General features: G+C 49.6%; 1 protein-coding gene across 1 annotated transcript in view; it reads left to right on the forward strand.

Moving 5' to 3' along the window:
* The first annotated feature begins 13,959 nt into the window (after positions 1–13,959).
* Positions 13,960–25,072, forward strand: part of SFRP1 (secreted frizzled related protein 1) — a 43,912-nt gene continuing 32,799 nt past the window's right edge. The window contains exons 1-2 of the mRNA XM_043563463.1: positions 13,960–14,903; positions 19,976–20,053. Coding sequence (XP_043419398.1) covers positions 14,360–14,903; positions 19,976–20,053 — 622 coding nt within the window. The 5' untranslated portion in view covers positions 13,960–14,359. The remainder of the gene's footprint in view (positions 14,904–19,975; positions 20,054–25,072) is intronic.

The following is a 25,072-nucleotide window of genomic DNA, read 5'->3' on the forward strand; positions in this document are numbered from 1 at the left end:
TCTGCTTGGCCATCGGACCTGCCTGGGCAGCCTGAGCCCTGCATACAGGGAAGTGCTGGTGTGCCTGGGGCTGCCAGTCTCTTTATGGAGCCACTGGAGCAGGCCTCGTTAGTGAGGAGAGGAAAAGCGAACAAAGAGCAACCTTCCCAATTATTAATAAGGCAGCAACCCCATCCATCTTAATGAGACAGGGCGGAAAAAATCAGCGGCCAGGCAGCCAGTACACAATAGGATACAATAGAGACCCTGCTTTCTTTTTTAAAAAGAGAAAAGAAAGAGAGACAGAAAGGAAAGAGCTGTGCAGATTGGAAAGCTGTTCCAAATGCCCACCTCCATGCACTTTGTAGAAGGTGTCACCCTGCTCTGCAGCGACAGCTACCTGAAAAAAATGCAGAGGGTATGGTGGTCCTCCGCTGCTCCCTCCCCTTGTCTGGCGGGAATGGGACAACTTCTCTGGCAAGCAGGGAGTTGAGTGGCACCCATCCTAGCAAGAGCCTTTGCTCCCTGGGTGCAGTGTGGCCAGGATGAAAGTGAAGGTCTCTGGCCTGGTGACACAGGACCTGATACATTAAATGGGGGCTCAAGAAGGTTTGTTAACCTTTTCAGTTAGTAGCTTCCCACCTCCATCTCCTACTTTCATGTCCTATCAAAGATTTTCTGCGCCCTGGATCTCAGTCTTCTACTTGCCAAATGTGTGGCTTCTGGCAAATTGTTTAACATGTCACCCTCCGTTTCTTCCAAACTGTCTTGCCTCCTGGGCTCATGAGATTTTATTGTGCTAACATACCTACAAATGATGGCCAAAATGGCTGACACAAAGAAGGCATTCAGTGACTCTTGACGGAATCAGAATATGATTCTTATTTCAGCTTGTGGAGGGGAGAGTGAGGTCTTCTCCAGGAGGCTAGAAACATTTTGAGGGTGGGTCTGTCTCCTGTTTACTTTGCTTCCCCCAGCTGAGCCCAGGGCCCAGCACAGGGTAGCTGAATGAATGACAGAAAGGCAGGAACTATAACCACTTTATCAAGATGAGACGCTGATCAAATGTTGGTCATTCCCTGTAAGGTGGAGAATTCTCCTTCGTTCTGGAGATATTCCCTAAGTGTGGAAGCCCTGCCAGCCCCAGGGATCCCTCCCTCCCCACACAGCAGGTCCCCATGTTGCCAGGTCCAGCTGGGAGCACCAGCAATGATGTTCCACTTCTGGCTGATACTCTCTACCTGCATCAGGGATGGGCCTGGGAAGACGGAGGCACCATGCATGGTCTGAGGTCTAATCAGAGCCCCAAGAGGTGGGTGGCACAGAGACTGGGCTGGAGCCATGAAGCACACAGCTGGGGCTGCACAGAAGGAGAGAAGCTGGTCCCTCCTGGCTGTCTCTGCTTAGGTTGAGGCTTCATTGGGGTTATTCCATGGGGACATCTAAAGCATTGTGGGGCAAGTGGAGGGTAGAGGAGCCATTGGTGAGGCTAGTGACATGCTATACAAGGTGTCTCAGATCTGCACCCTACACCAGGGTACAGAGGTGGTGCAGGAAAGCTTCTGAGGAGAACAAGGCTCTTCACTCACAAGCTGATGCCCTCCAGTAAAGCCAAGGTTGGATCGCAATTAGAGCAAGGATTCCTGCCAGTGACTGTGGAGCTCTGCCAGGACCCTCATTAGTTTGGCGGGAAATCCTTGCAAGCCTTCCTGGATCCTACCACATGCCCAGACACGCTCCCCGACGTTCGAACCACCAGGCTCTCTACCTCCTCTCTTTCATTGGATGACACATGGTTTGTCCAGCATTTCCTCAGAACAAACACCCCAGGCCTCTGCACACTCGGGTGCTCTCTGTGGTACTCAAGGAGGCATTTTTACTATCCCTCCCGTCTTGGGACAGGGTCCAGTGCAAACGGGATAAGTGTGTTTTGTGTGGCAAGTTATTACAGGATGAATTCCAGTGGTCCGGAAAGGACGGCTGCCAAGCGCTCCCCTGGTATGACAGGTATATGACCTTCAAAGTCTCCCCTCCTGGCATGACTGTCTCATGGGTGGATTATGCCAGGGAGCCCTTGTTCCACACTCAGTATGGCTGCAGGGTGGAGGGACCCAAGACAAGTGGCTTGGCATCCACAGATAACCCACTATATGACCTCAAGCAGACTGTTTAACTTCTCTGAGCCTGTTTCTGACCTTCTTATGCCCCATGTTCATAGTTAGAGGAAGTGGAGGAAGCTCAGAATGTCTTCTCTTAAGATGATGCATGGTGCAATGATCAGATGCGCAGACTGGACCTGTGCTGCCCTGGGAGGACGAGGGGCCCAAGATTGCAAGATTCAGATGGGGCAAGATGACAGGGAGCAGTTGAAGAGGGTATGTGTAAGAGGGAGGTAGAATGCATATCAAGTACAGACCTTTGCACATAGTAGGCACTCATTAAATATATGTTGATTGATTGCTGGCCCAAGAGTTCTGATTCCATACTTCGCTTCTGTGTGGTCCGGAAGAAAGATGTAGAATATGACTGCAAACGCATCCTGACCTGGACAATGGGGGCAATTATCCAGAAATGTGAGCCATCGCTCACTCCCCCTCCCACACTAAGTCTTTTGCAATAATTGCCTGACATTTCAAATGAGGCAGGATTTTTAAGAACCTATGTAATTGAAACTGGTATTAGAGACTCACATTGTTCCTTGTGCTATCATTTATGCTATCCACCTGTCTTCTCTTCTTTAAAATTAATATTTATATCTTTACCTTTTTTTCAAAAATTATGATTATTGTAGAAATTTTGGAAAGTGAGGAAAAACAAAAAGAAGACAGTTTAAACTGCCCATAATTCCAACAAGCAGAGATAATTAACGTTTCAGTGTACCTATTTCCAGGCTTTTTAGCTTTTTTCCTTCCTTCCCTGCCTCCCTGCCTCCTCTTTCTACTATTCTTTCCACAAAATCTCAATGATACTACGTATATGTTTTTATTCTATATTCTCATTCATTCATTCATTCATTATTCAGCAAGCTTTTATGAATCGAGTGCTTACCAGGAATACCAGGGCACTGCTCTATAGGATACAGTTGTGAACAAAACTGATGCAAATCTCTGTCCTTGGGAAGCTTACATTTTGATAGTGGTGGTGGTGAGACAGACAATAAAATAAATGAGAAAAACATGTGCTTTGTTAGAAAATCATAAGAAGTAGGTAGGGAAATAAACTAGGAGAAGGGACTAGGGTTTGGTGGAAAAGGGAATAGGGAGAAGCTGGGTGCAATTTAACTAGGAAAGACCACCCTGAGTGGCTGATGTATGAGTCTGAACCAGCAGGGCAATATTCTCTCTGAAGATCCCCCATTTTCAGGTTCCAAACTTCAGCATGACTTTTTCAGGTGTATAAAAAATCTAGGCAAAATTCGTGTATCAGTAATGCAATAGCTAAGGAGAAAAATGCCAAGAAAAGTGCTCAAAGCCTATGACCAAGTCCTGGGTCGTCTCCTCGGGGTGATCTGAGTATGTCCAGGGCAGGAAAGAGCACGCTGTGGGGGAAAGAGGGTTTGGTTTGGTGGGGGGGGGGCATTGCTGGTACCTGCTGGTCACAGCTATGCCAACATGTCAGCTCTCTGTTGCCTCCCCTCTTGGACAAGCCTGTTTAGGAATAAAAAAAAATCACATCACAACAGCTCCATTTTGGGTGCTGGCATTGTTTTTTTCACAGTGATTTTTGCCAACGGTCATAATTACCACTAACATTTCTATTGCACTCTACAGTTTTCCAAGCTCTGGTGTTTCTGGAGTTCCTGATGCAGTATGGGATAGTAAAGTGAAGGAAGTGTGGTCAGAGTTTGTGTTTCCCATGAAATTTGAAAGTTTGCATGGGTCTAGAGCCTCTCAGCTCCTCTTCTTCATAAATTAAGGACCTGAGGCTCAGAGAAGTGAAGAGATTGAAAACATCACTCAGGACCTCAGGCTGGAAAACTTTTTAGCTCAATGTTGCATCCACGAAAACAGGTTTCTCACATAGGGTTGATGTTATACGGCATCATTCCCTTCTAGCAGCCAAGATGATTTTTCTGATGTAAAATTCCAAATGATCAAGATTGTTTTGGAATCAGCCACCGGTACCAGGGTCCTCAAATTAAAAAATGAAACCTGTCTTGCCTGTTTTAAGCAGCAGTTTCTTTGCCTGCCTCTGGGCCCATGTGGGCTCTGTCTAGGGATGGGCCTGGGTGGCTGGTGTCAGCCTCAAGTATCATTCCTGGGTTGCTTTGAGTGGTGGTGGTGGGGGGCGGGGGGGGGGGCGGGGGGGTCCCAGGAAGTCACCTGGTGCTGGTGCCCCAGTGCCCATTAGCCAACCCCGTATGAAGTCCTGAATATGGACTTTGTCTGGTGAGCTCCACTGAGCTCCGAATGGACTAAAGCCAGTCATTTGGCAAAAATCAGCTCAGTTGCCGCCATTGTTCTTAAAGAGGCAGTGCTGAATGGGCTGTGGACTAATGTATTCTATTATGCCCCTCAGGCTGGCCTCTGAGTGTTGGGGAGAGGGCCGCATTCCACATGCGCTCCCTCCCTCCCCTGCACTCTGCTCTCCAGCCCTGCACTGGCCCCAGGGAGGAGCTGCTCAGACAGCCCTGGGGCCCTGGGTATCTCACCTCCCAGGAAGAGCGCTTGATAATCAGCTGTGGGGAAGGTGCCCCATCTGTAACCCCTGCAGTAGTAGCAAAGGGTGTTGAGAGCGGCCAAGAGTCCAGTAAGAGAGCCAGGAATGGGCATAGAAAGGCTTGGCTGCTGAGAGGAGCAGGCATGTTGCCCCATATCCCTCCCCCACATCCACCCATCATGCAGCCTGTGTCTGCTGCCCCCTTTCTCCTGAAGCCCGTTGACTATCAGGAACATCCTTAATCTGGAGAACATGATGGCTCATGGCATATATTTCAAGCAGCCTGCAGATCTTTCATTCCAGGGTCAGTTATGCCCAAACCAGGAGAAATATGATGTGTGAAAGACAAGGGGAGAGGATTTGGAGACAAAGAGCCTGGGCTCACACATTTATCATATATGCCCTTTTAAGCACAAAGGAGAGGCTTATATGAGTCTTGGGACACTACCTCTTGCTCCTTGTGTTTTGCAAAGCTAGGTCTCTATCCAGGATTTCCCTTCACCTTGGAGAGCTGGAGGGGACCTCAGCCAGAGGAGTGAGGACAGAAGCCAGCGTGTGGCCAGCTGGTTTAGGTGTCCTCCCTAACCAGATGGAAGTTTGGAAGTGTGAACTTCCTGGCTCCAGGACTGGGTGAGCTCGTTCTTCAGAGCCTTCTATCCTTTCTGGACTTTCACATTCTTCCTCCCCAGCACCCTAGTTAATCTGCCACAGGTGTACTTATTCTCACTGACAATAGCTACCCCATCTTTGGAAAGCTATCAGAAGGCTGAGAGCCTACTTGTTTAGGATAGTTTGGGTGAGGCTGGGACTGAGGAGGTGGACAAAATGATGGGGAGAGAGAGAACTGTCAGCCAGTCTGACAGAGTCGTTAGACCTAAGAACTATGGGGACCTGAATATGCTTAATGCCACAGTGAGGTAGGTTCCTGGTCACTTGTTCTGGGGCCATGGCCCTAGCATGGCCGTTGGCTGCTCTGAATTGCTGGGCAGTGAGTGGGCAGATGAATGCTCCCAGATGAAGTATGCTGTCCTGACTGAATGTGACATCTCAGCCCGAGCTCTTCACATCTCCCCTCTCCCGAACCCTCTCTTCTGCACTCAATCCTGCTTGGTTGCTTTGATGTGTGTCTTTCCTACCTCTATGCTTTTTGGGTTTTGGGAATACAATAAAACCTTGGTTTGCGAGCATGATTCATTCCAGAAATATGCCTGTAGTCCAAAGCACTCATGTATTGAAGTGAATTTTAAGAACCATTGGCTCATTTGTGATCATGTGACATTCAGTGTCATGTACTACTTGCATTGCAAGACATTGCTAGTTTATCAAGTTAGAATTTATTAGAAATGTTTGCTCGCCTTGTGGAACATTCACAGAACAAGTTACTCGCAATCCAAGGTTTTACTGTACATCTTAGATGGCTTCTCTTTCTCATGTGACTCAGTCCAGGCAGAGGTTATGGTCAGGAGAAAAGAGAGAATAGAATAAACTCTAATCTGAAATCCCTGCTAATTGCAAGGAGGCAATTTCCTTGGAGAGGGGATGGAAATAAAAAATCTGGGAATGTGGGTGAGTTAAAATGGTGTAGGATGTAGAACACTTCATCCTCCAGAAAGAGTAATTTATTCTCCTGTCAAGGCGCCAATGACAATGGCAATAAAAGAAAACATAAGTGATGGTGGTAAGGATTATGTGGCAATTTAGGAAGGAGCCAGTTATATATTTATGGACCAAAATGGCTGGAAACCCTTCACACCCGAGGAGTTAATGCAGAACTTGGGAAGTGCTCCAAGGCTGAGTGGCTCTACTTGGGAAGTTGTTATTTATGGAGCTTTAAACGGGGTATTCAGTAATTTGGTGGTCTAGACTATAGTTAAAAATAAAGAACAAAGGGTTTGATGGACAAATTATGCTTTCCTGAGGGGTGGGGGCTATGGCTTTCTTATAACACTCTGAGTGTTAGAAGGATTGATAAAAGGCAATGTTTGTATAGTGACAGATATTAAATATGATAGAGTGTGGAACTGCTGGAAGATTACAGAAGCCTCCAGATATACAGCTGCTTAAAATACAGTGCGTGGGAAGAACGCAGGGTCTGTTCACTCCTGGCTGCTGTAGTCAGCTTCAGAGGGGCCAAGGGATGGCCCTTCTTTGCTGCCTAATCTTTACTTGCTAACACCTCTGCAGTGTGGCTTCCTGAAGAAAGAGGGTTGCCTGTCCACCCTTTCTGTTGGAAAACCTAATTTCGTTATTAAAGAGCTGTCTGAGGGGCACCTGGCTGGCTCAGTTGGTTAAACGACCCACTTCAGCTCAGGTCATGATCTCATGGTTTGTGAGTTCGAGCTCTGTGCCAGGCTCTGTTTTGATGGAACAGAGTATGCTTCGGATTCTCTGTCTCTCTCTCTCTCTCTTTGCCCCTCCCCTGCTTGTGCACGCTCTCTCTCTCTCTTTCTCAAAAACAAATAAACATTAAAAAAAAGAGAGAGAATTGTCTGAATGCTCTATACTTGCGGTGGCTGAGGAGCTTGTCTGTGACTTAGTTTCCTATTCAGAAAAGTGGGCCCTTCGAGTGGGATGCTAAATCTAGGGATACAGACACATGCGATTCATGTTGTGAGACAAATCCCCCGATGCTTTGAAATAGGGTGCTTTGCAGCTATAGGAATCAAAACAAGAGAAAAGCAGGCATCTGGAAGAGTTTCTTAGGATGGTGCTTCTCAGTCTTAACTATGCATACAACTCACCTAGGAATCTTGTTAGGATGCAAATTCTGATTGGACATGTCTGGGGTGGAGCCTGAGATTTTGTGTTTGCTACAAGTTCCCAGAAGATACCGATGCTGTCAGTCTGGGGACCAAACTTTGAATAGTAGAGTCCTAGGAGACAAGCAAAAATTAGAACTTGAAGCCTTTGAGTTTTCTGTCTGCTTGGAGAGTCCCGAAACTATGGATCTGTGCTAGTTAGGTTTATTTCCAGCTGTAAGAAAGAGAAAACCAAAATGATTTTGTATTCAAAAAAGTGAGAGAGAGATTGTAGGTCTCACCTGACAAGCATTCCAGGGCAGGCCTTTGGGTCATTCCTTACAGACCAGGTTCTTTCCATCTTCCTGCTCCTCCACCATAGCGTGTGGGCATTTATCTTCATGTGTGTGGTCTCATGGTTGCCATCTTGCTGCTGTATCTCTTGGGATCCCACCTGAATTCTGGGCAGGAAGAAGAGGGAAAGGTCAAGGTGCATGCCTTCCAAGGCTGACTATTTTAAAATGCTTTCCGGGGTGCCCCACTTACCAACCTGCACTTAATTCTCAATGCTTAGAGCTGGGTTATAGGACCGATCTCATTCGGTTACCACAGGCCCGCTGCACACCTAGTGTGTGGCAGGCACTGGGCTAAGTCCTGGAGATACGAGGCCAGAACAGATATAGTTTCTGTCCTCAGGAAGCTTCTAGAGGAACTCTGGACATGTAAACAGGCAAGGGGTGTTTGAGGAGAGGTGCTTAGATAGCCTTGGTACCCAAGGGCAGACACATGCCTTCCTTGACCCCTTCTAGCTGAGAGGCTGTGAAGAGTGGCTGGCCAAGAGAAGGTGGAGAGCTGAGTCTTGGACAGGGGCAGGGCGTTAGCATTACCTTAGGCACAGAGGCACAAGGCAGCATGGTGCATTCTGGGAACTGCATATCCACTCACACCACTGTTGGCATTGTCCCAGTGTCCCAGTGGGATCCAGCCAGTACACACCTGTAGGGCTGCACAGGTGATTTTCATCAGACATACAATCTTACCAGTCATGCCATCCCAGATTTTAAATAATTTAAATATCACCGCTGGAATCATCATGGAACTCTGAAAACGTCTAGGCCCTAGAGAGGACCATAAGTAGGACTCCTGCCTTAGCAGGACACCCTAGATTAGCTTTTGTATAGTCTCCTCTTTCCATCTTTCTCTCAAGGGTATATAGTGAGCCCTTTATCTCTTGGCATGGTCTTTTCTCCCTTGGAGTCTTTCTTTTGGGCATCCACATGATGGCAGGCCAGCTATGCATGCTTTATGGGCAGCTGCCAGCACAGAACACTGGGGTCACCTCTGCAACCCTGGCCAGGCCAGGGCACCCATTCTTGCAGCATCCCCCCCCCCCCCACTTCTGACACCTGTATGTACTCACTACTCTATCCAATTCTTTTTCTGTCCTGGGATCACATAGGAAAACACCCCATGTACTTGTCCAGACCTTCAGACCTCTATCTCCATCCTCCCTCTCTTTCAATGCCATCTTTTCCTTCTAGCTGGCCTCTTGGAAGAGTCCAATAAATGAATTCATGATAAGACATTAAGGACAGCCGAAGGCTCTGCAGGTTTTTTTCCTAAGGATGAACACTGAGCAAAGGCAATTCAGCCTAATGCAGAGTCAACAGAATTGGAATCCAAAGATCTGTGTTCCTGACTTGAGTCTGTCCTGCACCAGAGCGCAGTGGTGGGTGGACTGGTGGAAAGGGGCCCATCACTTGGAGCCTCTGGGTCTTTTATAAAATGGGAATAATGAGCTTCTCTGCCAGCTGTGAGGCTTTGTGTGAGGTTCGAAGGTGATAAGGCAGGAAGGGTGCAAACGGAGAAAGCCTGAAGGAAGACAGCTTACTCTACTGGGCGGGCACTGTGCCTTAGCCAGCGGAGGCCAGCCTGGTACAGGAGGCTGCCCCCTGCCCGGATGGAGGCCCCGGATGATCGCTTTCCCAGACAGCCCTGGACTGGAGCTGGGAGTGAAGCTCTCCGGAGGAGGGGAGGAATGCAGGAGTGTGATGATGGCTCTCTCCCACTCTTCCCCCCTCAGCCCCTCATTCATATCCCAGCTGCTGTTGAGAAAGGTGGTGGAGCTGACTGGTGTGCCCACCAGGAAGGATTAAGTCAATACACACAGGGCTCCTTGGGGAATGTGTCCCGCCTCTGGGCCACTGCCCTCCCTGGAGAAATCTGGGAAGATTTCTGGGCTTGCAGTCATGGAAGCATGTGCCAGTTCGCCTTCACAGGGAGAGGGGGAGGGGTCCCTAAAGACCCATTTTTCCTTCCCAGTGAAGCCTTGAGCTCTGAAGCCAGAACCTCACACCACGTGTTACAGGGCCAGAGCCCCTACCAGCGTCTCCTACCCACTCCACTCCCAGGTGTTGTCAGAGGCTTCTGGAAACCTGGCTTTCCAGGTACCAGCCCCTGTTTTTAAGAGGATTGCCTTAAGAGGCTGGGCCTCAGTGTTCACTGCAGTGTCAGTCCCTGCAGGACTTACTGGAAGCTCTGCCCTCTTTCTGAAACAGCCCACTGCATTCATCAGCCCACCCGCTGGCTGCCCATCATTTAGAGCAGCCTACTCTGTGTATGCCCTAGGGAGAGAGAGGTGAGTCTGCGAGCATCTGTGCAGCAGGTCAGCTCTGGACGTGGACCAGAGGAGGGTCAATACAAAAGCCCCACACCCTCTTTACAGTCTTTGTGTAAGGGGCTCATGATCATTTCCTTTAGAATTTAGATCTAGGGAAGATTTTTCTTTCCTGCAGACAAGGACAGCCATGTGAGTTATTCATGCTTGCATTTTACCTTGGTTCTTGGGAAACGCAGTGCAAAATCAATGCTCAGGCATAATACCTCCCTTAGATTGGGTATTTCACATACCTGCCTCCTTCTACTATATATTGATGCACTTTTTGTGACGGTGGGCTTCACCAAGCATTGGCTGTGTGCCTGGAACAGTGATAGATGCTGGGGATGCCCACGTGAGACAAAATATGACAAGATTCTGGCCTTCCAAGGGCTTACAGTCATGTAGTAGATACCCCAAAGCAAACAGTTTGAAAACATCCACGTGAGTGCTATAACAAAGTGTGCACAAGTGCACTGGGTGCAGGGCAGAGAGAGTAGTTCATCCGACTAAGGGTGGAGAAGGCAGGTGATGGACTGAGAGGAGGTCAGGCAAGGCTGCTGGGAGGAGGCGATGCCCGAAGGATGGGTAGTGGGTTTGCCAGATAAAATACAGGACACAGGAGTTCAGTTTAAATTTCACATAAACAAGGAATACCTTATAGTATAGGTATGTCCCATGCTCTATTTGGGACATACTTATACTAAAAAACTATTAAAAAGCATGTACTGTATTTTATTTTCCAGAGTAGTGGGACAGGCATTAATAGTTCTGTTTTACAGATGAGAACTCTAGGGCCAGAGGGATAACGTGCGAGCCATTCAGCCCGTGAAGAGCAGAATACAGGCATTACTCCATATTTCCTGACTCGGGGCCAGAATGCTGTCCTCTGCATTGTACCAGACCCACAAGCACCCAGCCATAGACAGGACACTCTCTTGCCCTGGATAATGGAGAGGATGCTGAGTGTATCTTTGAAGTGTCCGAAAAACCACTGACAAATGATAATGGAGCAGAATAGGAGGAAGAGGCTGAGGCTGAAAAGCAACCCCCACCTTCCCCCCTTTTTCTAGGAATGGGCAGGAAGGAGCTCTGTGTGTAAGAAGAGGCCACCAGGTAGGCACCTGGAAAGCCCCTGCGTGGTCCTGCTTGGCCCCAACATTCGGCTTTGGGCAATGGGAAGACTGAAGAATGCCTCCTTAAGCTGGTGTTATGAAGCAACAGGGAACACATTTCCAACTTTCATGTATGGGCAACTGGCAGTATGGGAAAATCAAAACTTTTTTGAGATGAAAAACACGTTTCAAGTAGTATTTTGCTCCTGATCATTTAAAACTGTTCAAGGAAAGGAGGTGTGCTTCCTGGCTCACAGCTCTCATATTTCAAAACCCTGGTTTCTGGGAGCTCTGTCACATCAATAGCATGTTTAAAAAATCTTTGTTCTAGAACTGTCTCCTCTACATACACAAATGCTTGCTATTAGGAAAAGGGAGACTGGACTTTGACGCGCCAAGTTTTGATAGTGTGAATAAGGACAAAAACCTGTATGCACCTCTAAAGTACAGTTTTCAGGTTGTTCTGCCTGGTGCTATTATACGATATGTGAACTGATTGGCAGTGGGCAGTCACTCTCCAAAATCCCAGGTGCAGGTTCTGGTCCATCAGTGGTACTGAGACTGAGTCCTTCCTTTCCAGCTGGGTCTTTGGAGGAGCCAGAAATGTACTGGGTTTAGGATTCTGGGTTCTTAGTCATACCGACACTCCCTGTCTGTCCTCAAGATGACTGTGTCCTTGGCACAGCCCAAGATGCCTCTCTCCCAAGCAGTAAGATGGGGTGGAGGGTTGGGGGTTGGGGGTTGGGGGTTGGGGTGATCAAAGTCCACAAGGAACAACTAGGTGCAGCCTAGGTCCTCTCATCAGTGGGACTGTGAGAGTTTCTCCTTGAGACACTCTGAGACTGGTGGAGGTCTACTACTGAAAGTAGCTATCACCCGGGCTACTTTCCAGAATTTTAATGGTGGAAAGACATAAGTTCCCACCATTTGGGGAAACTGCAAACATGAGTGAGAGGTCAGCTAAGCGTGGATTCAGAGATGAGAGGATGTTATCTACAAACACAACTCTTTCCAGTGCGTGAGTAAACAGACACATTTGGTTTGGAATTGAGGGCCTGGCTGTAGGAAAGAAAAGGACCCCCTACCAAACAGCATTTTTCTCTAAATGCCCCTTGAATTGAGAAACAGTTGCCCAGTCTCCTGCAGTCTATTCTCTGTGAGAATGTCTTCCCCGGCTTCTTGGGCTGAGCATCACCAATTGTTTGGGGATTAACCCTTGGCCATCCAAAGTCTTGCTCTATCTCTCCCATCTCTTTCCCTCCATTCTGCCTGTCTTTCTTTGCTGCACCTTCCATGAGCTGAGAAATGACAGAGAGGATGACCGTGCAGCTGCTTCCAATGTGGACGGCTGAATCACAATCGCTGGATGGCCACGACTGCTTTAAGAACAGAGCCTTACTTCTTCATGAACTCTGGTAGTTGTACTTGGAATCCGTCCATCAAGAAATTAGGTCTGCAGCGTCCAAAGCAAGCTTCCCCAGAGCTTTACAAACAAGCTGGCCCAGCAAGACAACACCACCTACAGTGCCTGCCTTGAGCTCTGAGATCTGTGGCCCATTTGCCACATGCAGTAGTGTCACACTGCTCAGATGTGGGTTTTTGGCATCCTTGGCTTCCCTCCACCCACACTTCAAGATGCAGGCAGTGTAGAGACCTAGCAAACTTCACGAGATGTTTGCGGTTGTCACCTGTCTCCAGGGGTCAGTCATGGTCACACTCTCAGCTCTCTGGAGATTGACCCTTCCTCTCAGGGTAATGTTAGAAATATACAAAAAAATTCCCAGAGACTCCGAGGGCAGGGAGACTTCTGTTTCCTTGGGGGAGGGGTTGCCTTTAGAGAGGGCCTGCTGTATATCTACTGATACACTCTTTTTGCCTTCTGCCTTAATGGGGACCCTGGGTTTTGACCCGAGGTTCCTGGGCCAGCTCTGAATGTAGCATGTGAGCCTGAGTGATGGACTTGATATTTACACAAGCCACACTGATAAGTGCACATGTGTTTTTAATGTTTTGGCCTTCTACACCACAAACATGTCAATGTGTATTTGCGGGCACACACAAGACTTGCTGTCAGGCTGGGACTTGAGTATGTCTTTTCTTTTCTCCTTTCCTTTCTTCTTCTGTCCTCCTAAAGCTAACACCTCTGTGAGAAATATTTCCTCCCACCCTGAGCAACATTGGGACAGTTACCTACTGCCTCCGGTGTTGTCTGAGGTTGGCCACCGGCCGGTTGTCCCACCTGGAAGGGTGCTGCATTTTTAAACCGGCAAGCGGCTGGAAGGTTTAAACCTTCCCCTTTGGGTTTGCACGAACCAAGCCTGGACACCTGGACGGCTGGGGATTTAAAAGCAGACCTCTCTTGGTTCAGCCTTCCTAAGCCCGGGTTTGTCTGAAATGGTCTGTCTTTGTACTGCAACTACAGAGGACAAAACCGGGGAGGTGGGCTGCTTCTCTGGTGGGCTGCTGCTTGAAATTAGGAAAAATTGTATTAAAAAAAGGGGGGGGGGTCTTCAGTATGTCACGGGTTTGCAAGTACTGTTAAGGTTCCTGGCTTTTAATCAAGCCTACTCAAGTTGACCAGCGTTGACTGTCCTCTTTATCCACCCCCCACTTTTATCTATCCCCTCTTTCTTTTCCTGTCCGTTCCTTCCATTTTCTCCTCTCCTTCCCCCACTTCTTCCGCTATTTATTTATTTATTTTTGGTTTTGTTTTTTAAGGGGTGTTGACCTGGGTTTAGTTCTAGTAAACGGAACCCTCTTGCAAGTGAAGCGATTGGTTAATTGCGCCGGTGACTGACGTGCTAAATGAGTGCGGCTCGCAGCAGCCGGGAGCTGATTGGCTGCGCAGGGAGTCTCCGAGGGCTTTGCAACAGGAGCACCGGGCACTCGAATCCTGCAGCCTCCCGAGTAAGTGCCGCGCGCCCGCCCGCCAGCCCGCCCGCCAGCCCGCCGCGCGTCTGGGAGCCGGGGCAGCAGCACTCGGCCCGCCGCGCGCGCTCCCCTTCCCCGCGAGAGCTCCCGCCGCGGCGTCCGCCGCAGGCCGAGGGCCGCCACCCGCCGAGGACCGGGCAGGAGCGCGCGGCCGCCGAGCCGGGCAGCGCTGGGGCCGGCGCCTTTTGTCCCTGGAGGTCCCTGGAAGTTTGCGGCGGGACGCGCGCGGGGAGGCGGCCGAGGCAGCCCCGACGTCGCGGGAGCCAGTGCGCCGAGCCAGCATGGGCAGCGGGCGCGGCGCTGGGGGCCGCCGCTGGGCCGCCCCGGGCGTGCTGCTGGCGCTGGCCGCCGGGCTCCTGGCCGCGGGCTCCGCCAGCGAGTACGACTACGTGAGCTTCCAGTCGGACATCGGCTCCTACCAGAGCGGGCGCTTCTACACCAAGCCGCCGCAGTGCGTGGACATCCCGGTGGACCTGCGGCTGTGCCACAACGTGGGCTACAAGAAGATGGTGCTGCCCAACCTGCTGGAGCACGAGACCATGGCCGAGGTGAAGCAGCAGGCCAGCAGCTGGGTGCCCCTGCTCAACAAGAACTGCCACATCGGCACCCAGGTCTTCCTCTGCTCGCTCTTCGCGCCCGTCTGCCTCGACCGGCCCATCTACCCGTGCCGCTGGCTCTGCGAAGCCGTGCGCGACTCGTGCGAACCCGTCATGCAGTTCTTCGGCTTCTACTGGCCTGAGATGCTCAAGTGTGACAAGTTCCCCGAGGGCGACGTCTGCATCGCCATGACCCCGCCCAATGCCACCGAAGCCTCCAAGCCCCAAGGTCAGGCCGCCCCCTCCCACGCGCGCGAGTCCCCCGACCCGGGCCGGCGGGGCACCCGGGGACCCGCCGCGAGGATGCCGCTGCCACGCTGATCCGCCCCCTCCCCCCATCCTGCCCCGCTGCTCCTCCCTGGAGTTCGGACGTGCTCCCTGGAGGTTGCTCTCAAGCTGTGCAATGAGTTTTAAAAAGTCCGAGGTGTCGCTTAGCACCTCTACCAGCCCAGGTGCACGGCGGGCTTGGCCGGCAGCGGTGGCCGCGCCTGAGCCCCAAGCAAGCTCCGTGCGGTGCCCCGGGCGTCGCTTCCTGGGATCCAGGGTCGCTGCCTCCACACCTGAGACAAAGCCTTATGCTCCACAGGAAAGGAGAGCCCTTCTCTCTCTGGGAGGGAACCGAGTCCCCATCGAAGTTTTTCACACCCGAGACGGGATGCCCCAGGAGGAAAACACCCAAACCCACAGTGTAGGAAGCCCAGAAAGGCCGAGAAAATGCTAAGGCGCAGCTTCGTTTACTTTCATAGGTTCGACGAGGATTAAAAAACCCAAAAACCAAACACCTCTCGCTTCCCTCCAGCTTTCCTGAGCTAGTCACTGGGCCTAGGAACTCCGGGAGGGCTGAGAACTGGCTGAGAAAAAAAAAAAAAAAGTTTAGAAGCTGAGGATTTCTGTTTCTCCACCCTTTTCAGGTGGTCTGCTTGGGGAGGGTTGGGGCTGGAAAGCTGGTCCTCCCATTCTTGCATACCCCCTGCTTCTCCCATTTACACAAATCCTCAGGTAATTAGAAAGATAAAAATGTAATTAGCTCATTGTTCATCTCTCCTTGGGGAGTGGGGTTCCGCAAATTGGAGACTTTCCTAACAGTCCCTGGAGGGGCCTGAGCTTCCTCTCAGAACCCCTCCCACTTAAAGGGCAGCTTTTGAGTGGGAGGGAAAAAAATCCCGGAGAGGCAAAAAAAAAAAAAAAAAAAAAAAAAAATCAAAATAAACAAGCAAAAAATGCAGCGCAGTGGCCTTTTATAGGAGCGAATTCTTCAGGAGCAGAGTTGAGGCTGAAAGATGTGCATATAGTCTGGGATGGGGGCCCCTAGGTGCCCTCAGCACCAGGGCACATGTCTTGCGGGTTTGCTGAGGAGGGGTTTAGGGTGGGGGACTGCCTGCTTGCTGGCTTAGCTCATCTCCAAGGATGCCGGAGAGAGAAGTGTCCTCTGAAGGGCTTACTCTTCCAGAGTGAGGGGGTAGCATGGGGACAGGGGGCCCCAAACTTGAATGCTCCTGCTTCTTCTAGGGAGGGAGGAGATCGGTCCAAAGTGATGGGCATTGGGTGGCATGGACCCCTGCTGGGTGGGAAACCTGGCTGTCTGGCTGCAGTGGCCAGGGCACCTCTGCTCCCCACCTCCTGGGTGTCTGCACAGGGTTAACCTTCGGGGAAGTGCGGCCCTTTGGGAGCAAGAGCTGAGCAATTACCTAGAGCAAACAAAGCACTTTGTGTTCTGCGGGTGTGGAGCCATCCCCTGCAGCCGGCAGGATTTTCCTTCTCCCCTTCCTCACAGGCCAGGAGATTAGCCCAGCTCTGCCCCAGCAGCCTCTGCTCCATTCCCGGTTGTCTGTTTCTGGGACAGCCCAGGCACGTGAGGTGGGGGCCATTGGGGGAGCACCTTCAGAGGGGAAGATGGGGACTGCTTATAAAAGGGGAAGAATCCTCCTAACAGAACCCCTCAAAAGGCTGTGGTGGAAGTAGAGGAATACCGAATAATTGTTGTCTTGCCTTTGACTCCTTGGCTGCTCTTTTCACTTGTCTGCTATCTCCTCAGGGGCCTCGGTCCCATGCTCCTCTCCCCTCCGCTCTGTCCCAGTAGTGCCTAGGCAGTCACCCTCCCAAGGCCAGCTGCCCAACGGAGACAGGCTGTGGAGGACCAGTCAGGTGTGGGGCTTGGGGACTGGTTCTCCCCTCAGTGTTTATGGTGAGAGGCCCTGCCCGGAGAGAGCACCCACTCCTCTCCAGTGCTGCAGCCCTTGGGTGGAGGGAGTCCCACAAGACTTCCCCCCCCCCCCACCCCAGGATGCCTGGCCACTGTCAGCTGAGGTGGGTCTGGGAGAGCTGTGTGTGTGTGTGTGTGTGTGTGTGTGTGTGTGTAAGGGTAGGTTGACACAGACCAAACTGCCACATGGCTAGTGGCTCCAGAATGGAACCAGTACTTTTGGGTGAGAATAAATACACATGCGTGACTTTTATTCTTTCTTCTGATTCTCTGAAATTAAAACCAAATTTTCAGAGCAATGCTTATCTCTGCATGCTCTAGGCTGGTTTCTGTTCACGTAATTGGTCATGTTTTAGGATATTGGGCAGGCTTTTGCAGCCATGTGTTATTAAAGATAAACTTGACAATGAGAAATGAATGAAAAGATGCTTTTCCCTCCAAAAGACTGATGCCCCAGCGACACCCACATCTGTTATCGGAAGAGGCATAACTGTATAAACTTTCCAGCAAAGTCGTTTCTAAATCTTGCACTTAACATGAGACCTGTACGTTCCCAGGCTGATAAACTGTTGTTCCTCCTTCCCGCTTAGGTTTCACTGATTTAAGTTCTATGAGGGAGCACATCGTTTTGGTTTTAGTTTTTGTTGTTTAGACCTGTTGTGCATTAAATCAGCCTGGCTGTTTTAGTTGCAGATTGCAGAGGTCATGGTGCCCTTGTGTCTCGAGAGCCTTTCTTAGGGTCCTTTCTCCATGTATCAAGGAGCTGGTCAGGGAAGAACTGCTGTGTGTGTGTGTGTGTGTGTGTGTGTGTGTGTGTGTTTGAGAGAGAGAGAGAGAGAGAGTGTTTGTGTGTAATTGTGTGCATGTGTTTGTGTATGTATCGGTGTGTGTGTGAGAGAGAGTGCAAGCAAGCTGTGTGTGTGTGTGCATTGATTTTTGAAAAATCACTTAATCTTAATTCCAGTGTTGGACTTTCTCCTCTACTCCCCCTAAAATATTAATGAGCCACAAAACCTTTCAGTTTTTGGTTCCTTTGCTTTAAACGTTATTTTAAGTATACCTTCCAACAGTGATTTAGTTCTCCTCAGATGGATGGTGGATTTCTCCTACTGAGACAGCCTGCAGGGCCCTGAGGACACGCCGGAGGGGGCGCAAATTAATATTGCATTACACATTCCTCCCTTCCCGGATCAGGCTGCTGCAGAGTTCCATAAGAAAAGTTGAGATGGGGGTTAGCCCTGTGGAGAGCACACAGAGCTCACCCCAAGAGCTCTTTCCACCTTGAGTGGCGCTGAAGGTCAAACATTAATTGATGAGACTGAGAAAATGTCCCTGTTGGCTCCGGAGCCCTCAGCTGCCAGTCAGATCAGGGAACTCAGAGGGTCCAGAGGAGATGATGGGGGTGTGCCAGGGCGATGGTGTTTTATATTCTCACAGCTGCTTGTTCGGTGAACACCATATTCATAGACACTTTCAGTATGATAACTTCCACTTAAAAAAAGATAATAATAAAACAAAGAAAACCCCAAAGCACAGTTCACACTCCTAGTATAGGTAACATGTAGGACCTCCTTTCCCTGTTTTTTTCCCCATGGAAGCAAGAACCATAATGCAAAATTCTGGCTAAGTTTTTCCTTTTGTCAGAAACACCACCTCCAGAACCCCATTGCAAGTTCTGACTGAAAAGCAAATTTCCAAATTCTGGGCCCAAAGACAGTCATAGTCTTCTGCTTGGAGTGTAGCTGTGATTCTTGCTGCCCCAAGGACGTGGATGGTGTCCGGCCCTGGGTACAGAGTGAAGGTGGAGGGGTGTGGCCTCTGCTGGGCCATGAGGGGACCCTACTTGGAAGTGGGGGTGACCGGCTGTGCACTAGGAATATCCTGGGGGCAGCCCTGGCCTGGCAGGGCTTGGCAGCAACTTCCACAGCGTCAGTATCGGGGGAAGCTTTGCCCATTTCACTGAGCCGCAGGGGAACTCCCAGGCAGGAGATGCTGCCACGGAAGCCACAGAAGCCACGGAAGCCACAGGAGAGGAGAGGATGGGGAGGAAGAGGACCAAGGGCCTCACCTCTTACCATTTTGCCTTGGGGTGGCTTTCCTGGGCTCCTCAGCTTCAGCCGGGCTTGGCCTCTGGTGGTTGGCCAAGGTGTAGTGCCTTTAGAATGTGTAAAATGCTTTCCTAGATGGTGGGTTCCACTCCTAGAGTTTGATAGGTGATGGTGGGGGTGGGGGTGATGGTGAGCAGCTGCCTCGCCCTTCTGGGGATTCCACTGCCTACTTTCTGCCTGTCCTCCCACAGAGGCACTTTACTTTCAAGGGATCCCCTCCAGCAGTATTTTGGCTCGGAGACCTCCGGCCCTGGCCTCAAAAGTCTCCTCCCCCTGTGCCTAATGCCTGGCAGTGGCCCTCATGCCTGCCACACACACACCTCCTCTTCAAAGCCCTTCACCGTATTGTGAAAACGCCTTCAGAGGGTCCCCCATCTGCCCCCCCCCCGGCTCTCCCATTTGGCAGCTCTTGCTACCCTGGTCCCCAGCCCCCACTGCCCCCCCATCCCCAGCCCTCACCTGGCAGGCAGGAACTTGCACTGCAATAGCCTTTTTGGAAGGGGTGTTCAGGGCCTGCGGCTGGAGTTTGTGAGTCTGGCTGAGTTTCCTTCTTGGCTCCTAGAAAGGGGTTCAGATTGATCTGCTGTCCTATTGGGAGTTTGGGAATGGGAAGGGGGCAGGATTCAGAGAGGGATGTTTAAGGGAGAGGGGAGAAAGAACCAGAAACAACTGGAATAGATGTGTTTCCCAGGGACCACCACACCTCATCAAACCGGAGTTCAGAGACCTGCCCTGCCTAGCCCTGGATAAGTTTGGGTTAAATGGTTGTACCATATTCAACAGGTTTTCAAGAAGCTATGTCTGTTTGGCTTTAGGTCCAGGGCTTCAGGACTCTTCTCTTATTCTCTAGTTGCCCTTCAGAAATTCCAGGAGACCTTTAACTACTTTCAACCTGGCCCTGGGGCTGACCTCTTCCCCAGGGGCGGCTCCTTCCAGACACCCCTACCCCTGGAACTCACAGCTCCTCTTTCTCTTCTTTTCCTTTCCTAGGCACAACCGTGTGTCCTCCGTGTGACAACGAGTTGAAATCTGAAGCCATAATTGAACATCTCTGTGCGAGCGAGTTTGGTAAGAAAGCATCCCTGGCTGCCTCTAGGAGGTTTGGCATTGCCTGGTTCTTCCTGATCTGCGTCCCTGGTGAACAGAGAGCCCGGTGACACATCTTTTTGGACCTTTATATTCTCTCCGTCCATTCTCCCCGAATGGTTGCTGTTCTCGGGCCCGTGGAAATCTAGACAGGGTGGAGGGCTGGCTAGTTTTTATTAAAGTCAAACTTAGCTTTGGCCCTTCTGTGTGAAGGATCACTGGACAACTTTTGGGGACCTTCTCTGGGAGTGGAGGGAGGTAGACTTGTGGGCAGACGGAGAGGAGTTAGGTGACAACACCACTCCTTAGATGCCTCCAGGAGGTGCACCCAGGAGGTCCTGCCCACAGCTCGGTCTTCCCTCCACACAGGCTCTTTCTCTACCCACCCCTAGGTGTCAGCACCACCCTGCCCACACTCTGAAATGACTACACGGGGTGTCCTCCCAGGGAGGGAGTGTCCACCCAGGGAGGGTGTTGTCCAATGCTGAGGGCCATGATCAACTCCTTCCTGACACAGACAATTGACATTCCTCCAGTAGTGGGAATTGTCTTCCCTTCTTCTCAAGTCACTGTGCATTAAAAGGGACTTCTAGATCAGCACCTGCAGCCCCAGGGGGAAGTGCTGTATGTGGCCTGGGGAGCAGATCTCAGGGGGCCTTTCAGGGATGGTTCCTTGTAGTCTGCCTCATAGGAGACCTGACACCCCGAGACTATCTTCTCTGGGAAAGGTAGCTGTCAACCGCATCCATTTGGAGGGCCGACTCCTTCTATTTTATATGGATGGTGAAAAGTGGCTTGGCTCAGGCCAGGCCCACTTTGCTGAGGGAAGGTTCAGCCTGGCACTGAAAGTGCATTTCTCAAGGCTCCTTATCAGGAGAAACAGAATGGTAGGTAATGTGAGTCTTTGTCCATTTGGGGCTGCCAACTCCATGTTTTCATTAACTAAACATAATAAAGGGTATGAAAGGGACTTGTTCTGGCAAAGTGCTGGGCCTGAGTCACACAAATAGGGCCTACACATGCAAGTTGAAGGAAATCATATAAGTGACGCATACATTCTCAGGATTGTCATCATGACTGAAGACCCCAGGTGGGAGAATTCAGATCCTTTGCCGCAGAGAGCTTCTTGAGGATGAAAATGTCTTGCGTGCTTTATTTCTGCACTAGGTGTCTCTGCCTCCTTTGTTCTTGGAGGACCGCAGGACCTCTAAGAAGATTAATCTGGTGTGCATTTTCCCTCCTGTCTTTGAATCACATCCTTTTTTCTTATTGCCGTTTTATTTATTTTTTAAAGTTTATTTATTAATATGCTTTGTGTGAGAGAGAGAGAGCAAGAGTGCATGTGTGCATGAGTGAGCAGGGGAGGGGCAGAGAGAGAGGGAGAGAGAATCCTAAGCAGGTTCTGTGCTAACAGCGTGGAGCCCGACTCAGGGCTCTATCTCAGGAACCGTGAGATCATGACCAAAGCAGAAATCAGAGTTGGGTGCTTAACCGACTGAGCCACCCAGGTGCCCCTGTTTTTGCCATTTTAAATGTAGCCAGATGAAATTGTAGAGTGTGCCTGCAGTGATGTGTGCAGACCCTGGTTACCCTTCCACCTACTGATAGTTATATTTGCTCCTTGATGCTCACCCCCTTGCTTCATCAGAGGGTGGTGAAAGCCCAGTCTAGCTTGGTACGTCTCCTGCTGTAGAGTCTGTGGGTGCACAGCCCCATACTGCATTAGCAACAAGTTTTTCTTCCACAAATGGAGCTGAGATTCCTTCCCAAATATGCATGTGGACATAAAGGAAAACTCTCTCGTAAACCCAGACGAGAAGCCTTTTGCTGCATGGCTGGGGCAGAAAGAATCTGTTGAGATATGGCTGTGATCCCAAGGAATCCTTACAAGGGATACCTAAGGGGCCACATGTTGATTTCATGGGTCCTCTTCAGATATTATATATCAGCACACTCACTTTTAGGAGTTGGCCCCCTGATATTCCAGCAAATCCAGGACACCGTATTAGAGTAAACTCTGAAAGGTAATATATCAGATGATGTTTTGTGCTCATATGACTTCTGTTGGGCTCATCTCCTGAGGGACAAGTAATGGCAAACTCTGGAACTCTGTGTGTGCGGGTGATTGACTGACTATGCCTTCCTGTTCAGGAACTCAAATTCAATGTATCTGATCATTCATTGATTCATGTATCCCCCCATTCAACATTTCTTGAGTACAAAACACTGTGCTAGATACCATGTGCAAAAATACTTAACTTAGAATAAATTAGAATTTAATTAAACATTTTTTTTCTTAAACACTGACCAAGCACTAATCAGTGATTCTCTAGAGAATCATGGAGTCATGACATAACTCACCAACTGTGGAGGGGGCCGTGGGAACTCAAGGCCAAGTTAATGTTAAGGAGGTGTCGGAAGAGAACCCATGTCTTCATGCCCAGAGTCTTTGTCTAGAACTTACCAGCTTAAACTTGTCGTCAGGTCTCCTCCCTCCATTCCCACTTGCTCACCACAATTCTGGTGATTAGGGGCTTTGTGGCAACCAGTCAAACTAGAGACATTCTCTAGAAGTGGGCCAAAGAGGCAAGCTTTGAGGAGGAATTTGAATGTGGAAGGTTGACCTTGCCGTGTAGGGTAGGGCTCTCAAGGGTGTCAGGTTCCTCACCTGGGGATGGATATCCTTTTCCCCACTGTAGTAGCTGCCTGCTGAGTCAGCAAGCCACCTGCTTACTGCCTATGGGAGGGAGGGGTAGATCTTATTTTAATAACCAGTCAGGTCTTGGCAGATCTGAATGATTGGTTGTTTGGGATTGTTCCTTTTTCCCTGAGATTATTTTCTTCTCAGGTTCAGAGAATTTTTGAGGTCTTCCTGGACCCCATAGGTCATCGTATCACATCCACTTATTTCATAAATAAGGAGTCTGACTTTCCCACCTGGAGTTCTTTTACTCTCTGTCATGCTGCCTTCCTCATTTAGGAGAAGAACAGCCATTGGGCTTTGCCACGGAGGCCTTTAACCCCTCAGCATGGTGGGTATGGTGTATGCCAGGCTCCTTTGAACTGGATGCAAGAGAGACTTTTTGGGTGTTTTTGTTTGTAATGTTCTTATAAGGCAATAAATAGGATCTTTTTTTTTTTTTTCACTCTGCAGGAGCTGAGCTTAGCTCTGCCCTTCTCAGCATCCTGGAGAATGCAGCCTTGTTGAGAAACTTGTTTCTTAGCTCAGTTCATTTCAAGTAAGTGAGGCAGTCAGCCACGCTGATGGGATTCAGTTAGGAAACAAAGAAATTCAGCAATGCAAGCTGACACACAACAGAGAAGAAAAAGAATGTTTTACTCCCTACTCGAGGGATCAAACTTTGCATTAAGTGGCCCTGACATCCCTGGTGGGAAGGCATCAGGTTGTTGGAAGGCTCTCTGTGAGCTCTAGGAAGAAGGGGGTGCATTCCTTCTGGGTCAGCACACACACTCGCCCTCCTGCCAATGCGTCCTCAGACTCCTGCGGCCTCCATGGAGCTGGGCGTGCACAACCCGTCACCTCTTTCCCAGGCAGTGCATTTTTAAATCTCTGGCGGGTCTGCTTGGCCACTAGTCTCTCCACCTCTGCACTGTACCCCCTCAGTTCAGAGCGCATTTTTTTCCCCCAACAGGGAAAAAGCATCAGTAGAAACACCTGTGTGCTGATACTCAGGAATGCAGCTGGATCAGCCTGGATCAAGTACCAGATGTGGGAAAGCCAAAAGTTAGATGGTGCAGAGTCTCTGAATTCAACATGGTGGCCAGCCTGCCTGCTGCGCTTAAATCAGGACGCACTGCTCTGCCTTTTGTTCTCTCTGCTTTTCCTGCTATGTGACAAGAGGGTGCTGCTGCTCCGTTCTCTTAAACAGGCCAATATAGTATTTGCAAGCTGCCACACTAGTTATCTTGCTGTTAACAACTCATAGCCATCTTTCCTTCATGTTAGCTTATCCCAGGCGTGTGAGGATCTGATTTATAATTGCTGTGAGGTTAGGTCCCCACCTCTGGCCAGTCTCTCTAGCTTCTCCAGTATCTGTAAACACCCTTAAGCTTTTCTGGTAGAAATGTGCATGGTGCTTCTGCCAAGATCGTTCAGACCTTCCTCTTGGACTGGCTCCTCCACTTTTTTGAGCTTGAGAGTTCAGGTGGCAGCGTCCTTTACCCCAGTATTTTTTTGCTGTGGAAAAAAATTTCTTTGCCCCCAGAAATTTTCCTTGCCTTCTGGAAGGATTTTTTTTTCCATTTATGTGTTTCCTCATAAAGAGTAAAACCATACTTTGTAACACCAAAATGAGTCAGATATGAAAGAAAAGAAATCAGCGCTCACTCTTAGCATTTGGGAGTATTTCCTAGAAAAGAAATATTTTCAGAGGTTCCTGAACCTTCACTAATTTGTTCTTGCTCTGCCTTACTCTTCTTTCGAGGTGTCTTGGCTGTGCTGCTGTTTGGAGGCACAGTGTTTTACTCCCAAGGGTAATTTGATCTCTTGCAAAAAGTTCAGCCTTTCCAAACTAAACCTTGGGTTTCCTCCTGCAGGTGAGGAAAGCTGGCTGCCAGCACAGTAATTGCAACATCTGTAAGCTGCTTGAGAGCAGAGTCTGTGTCCTGCACCTTATTTTACCTCATGTAAGATGCCCATTAATTATGAGATGCGCTATTCATTTTGTACCACGGACAAAGGAAATATACCTCATGTTAAAATGGGAAGATAATCCGTGTCTTAGAATGAACAAAACAAGGCCTGTTTGTACTTAAATAGTTCCTGGAAAAGTGTCTTCTCCACGGTCGGCATGAGATGCAAGTTTGTCAGATGAGTATTTGAATGACAGGATGGCAGGGATATGGAAACTGGACTCCTTTTTTTGTAAAAGGAGAAAACTCCTTTCCAAGTGACTGTGTACAACAGGTTAATTAATTTCAAGGAAAGGTACATGCCCTGTTTTAGGTGAATGAGTGTTTATGTGTGTATGTTAAAAAAAA

The sequence above is a fragment of the Prionailurus bengalensis genome, chromosome B1 (assembly GCF_016509475.1).
Source record: "Prionailurus bengalensis isolate Pbe53 chromosome B1, Fcat_Pben_1.1_paternal_pri, whole genome shotgun sequence".
NCBI classification, from domain to species: domain Eukaryota; kingdom Metazoa; phylum Chordata; class Mammalia; order Carnivora; family Felidae; genus Prionailurus; species Prionailurus bengalensis.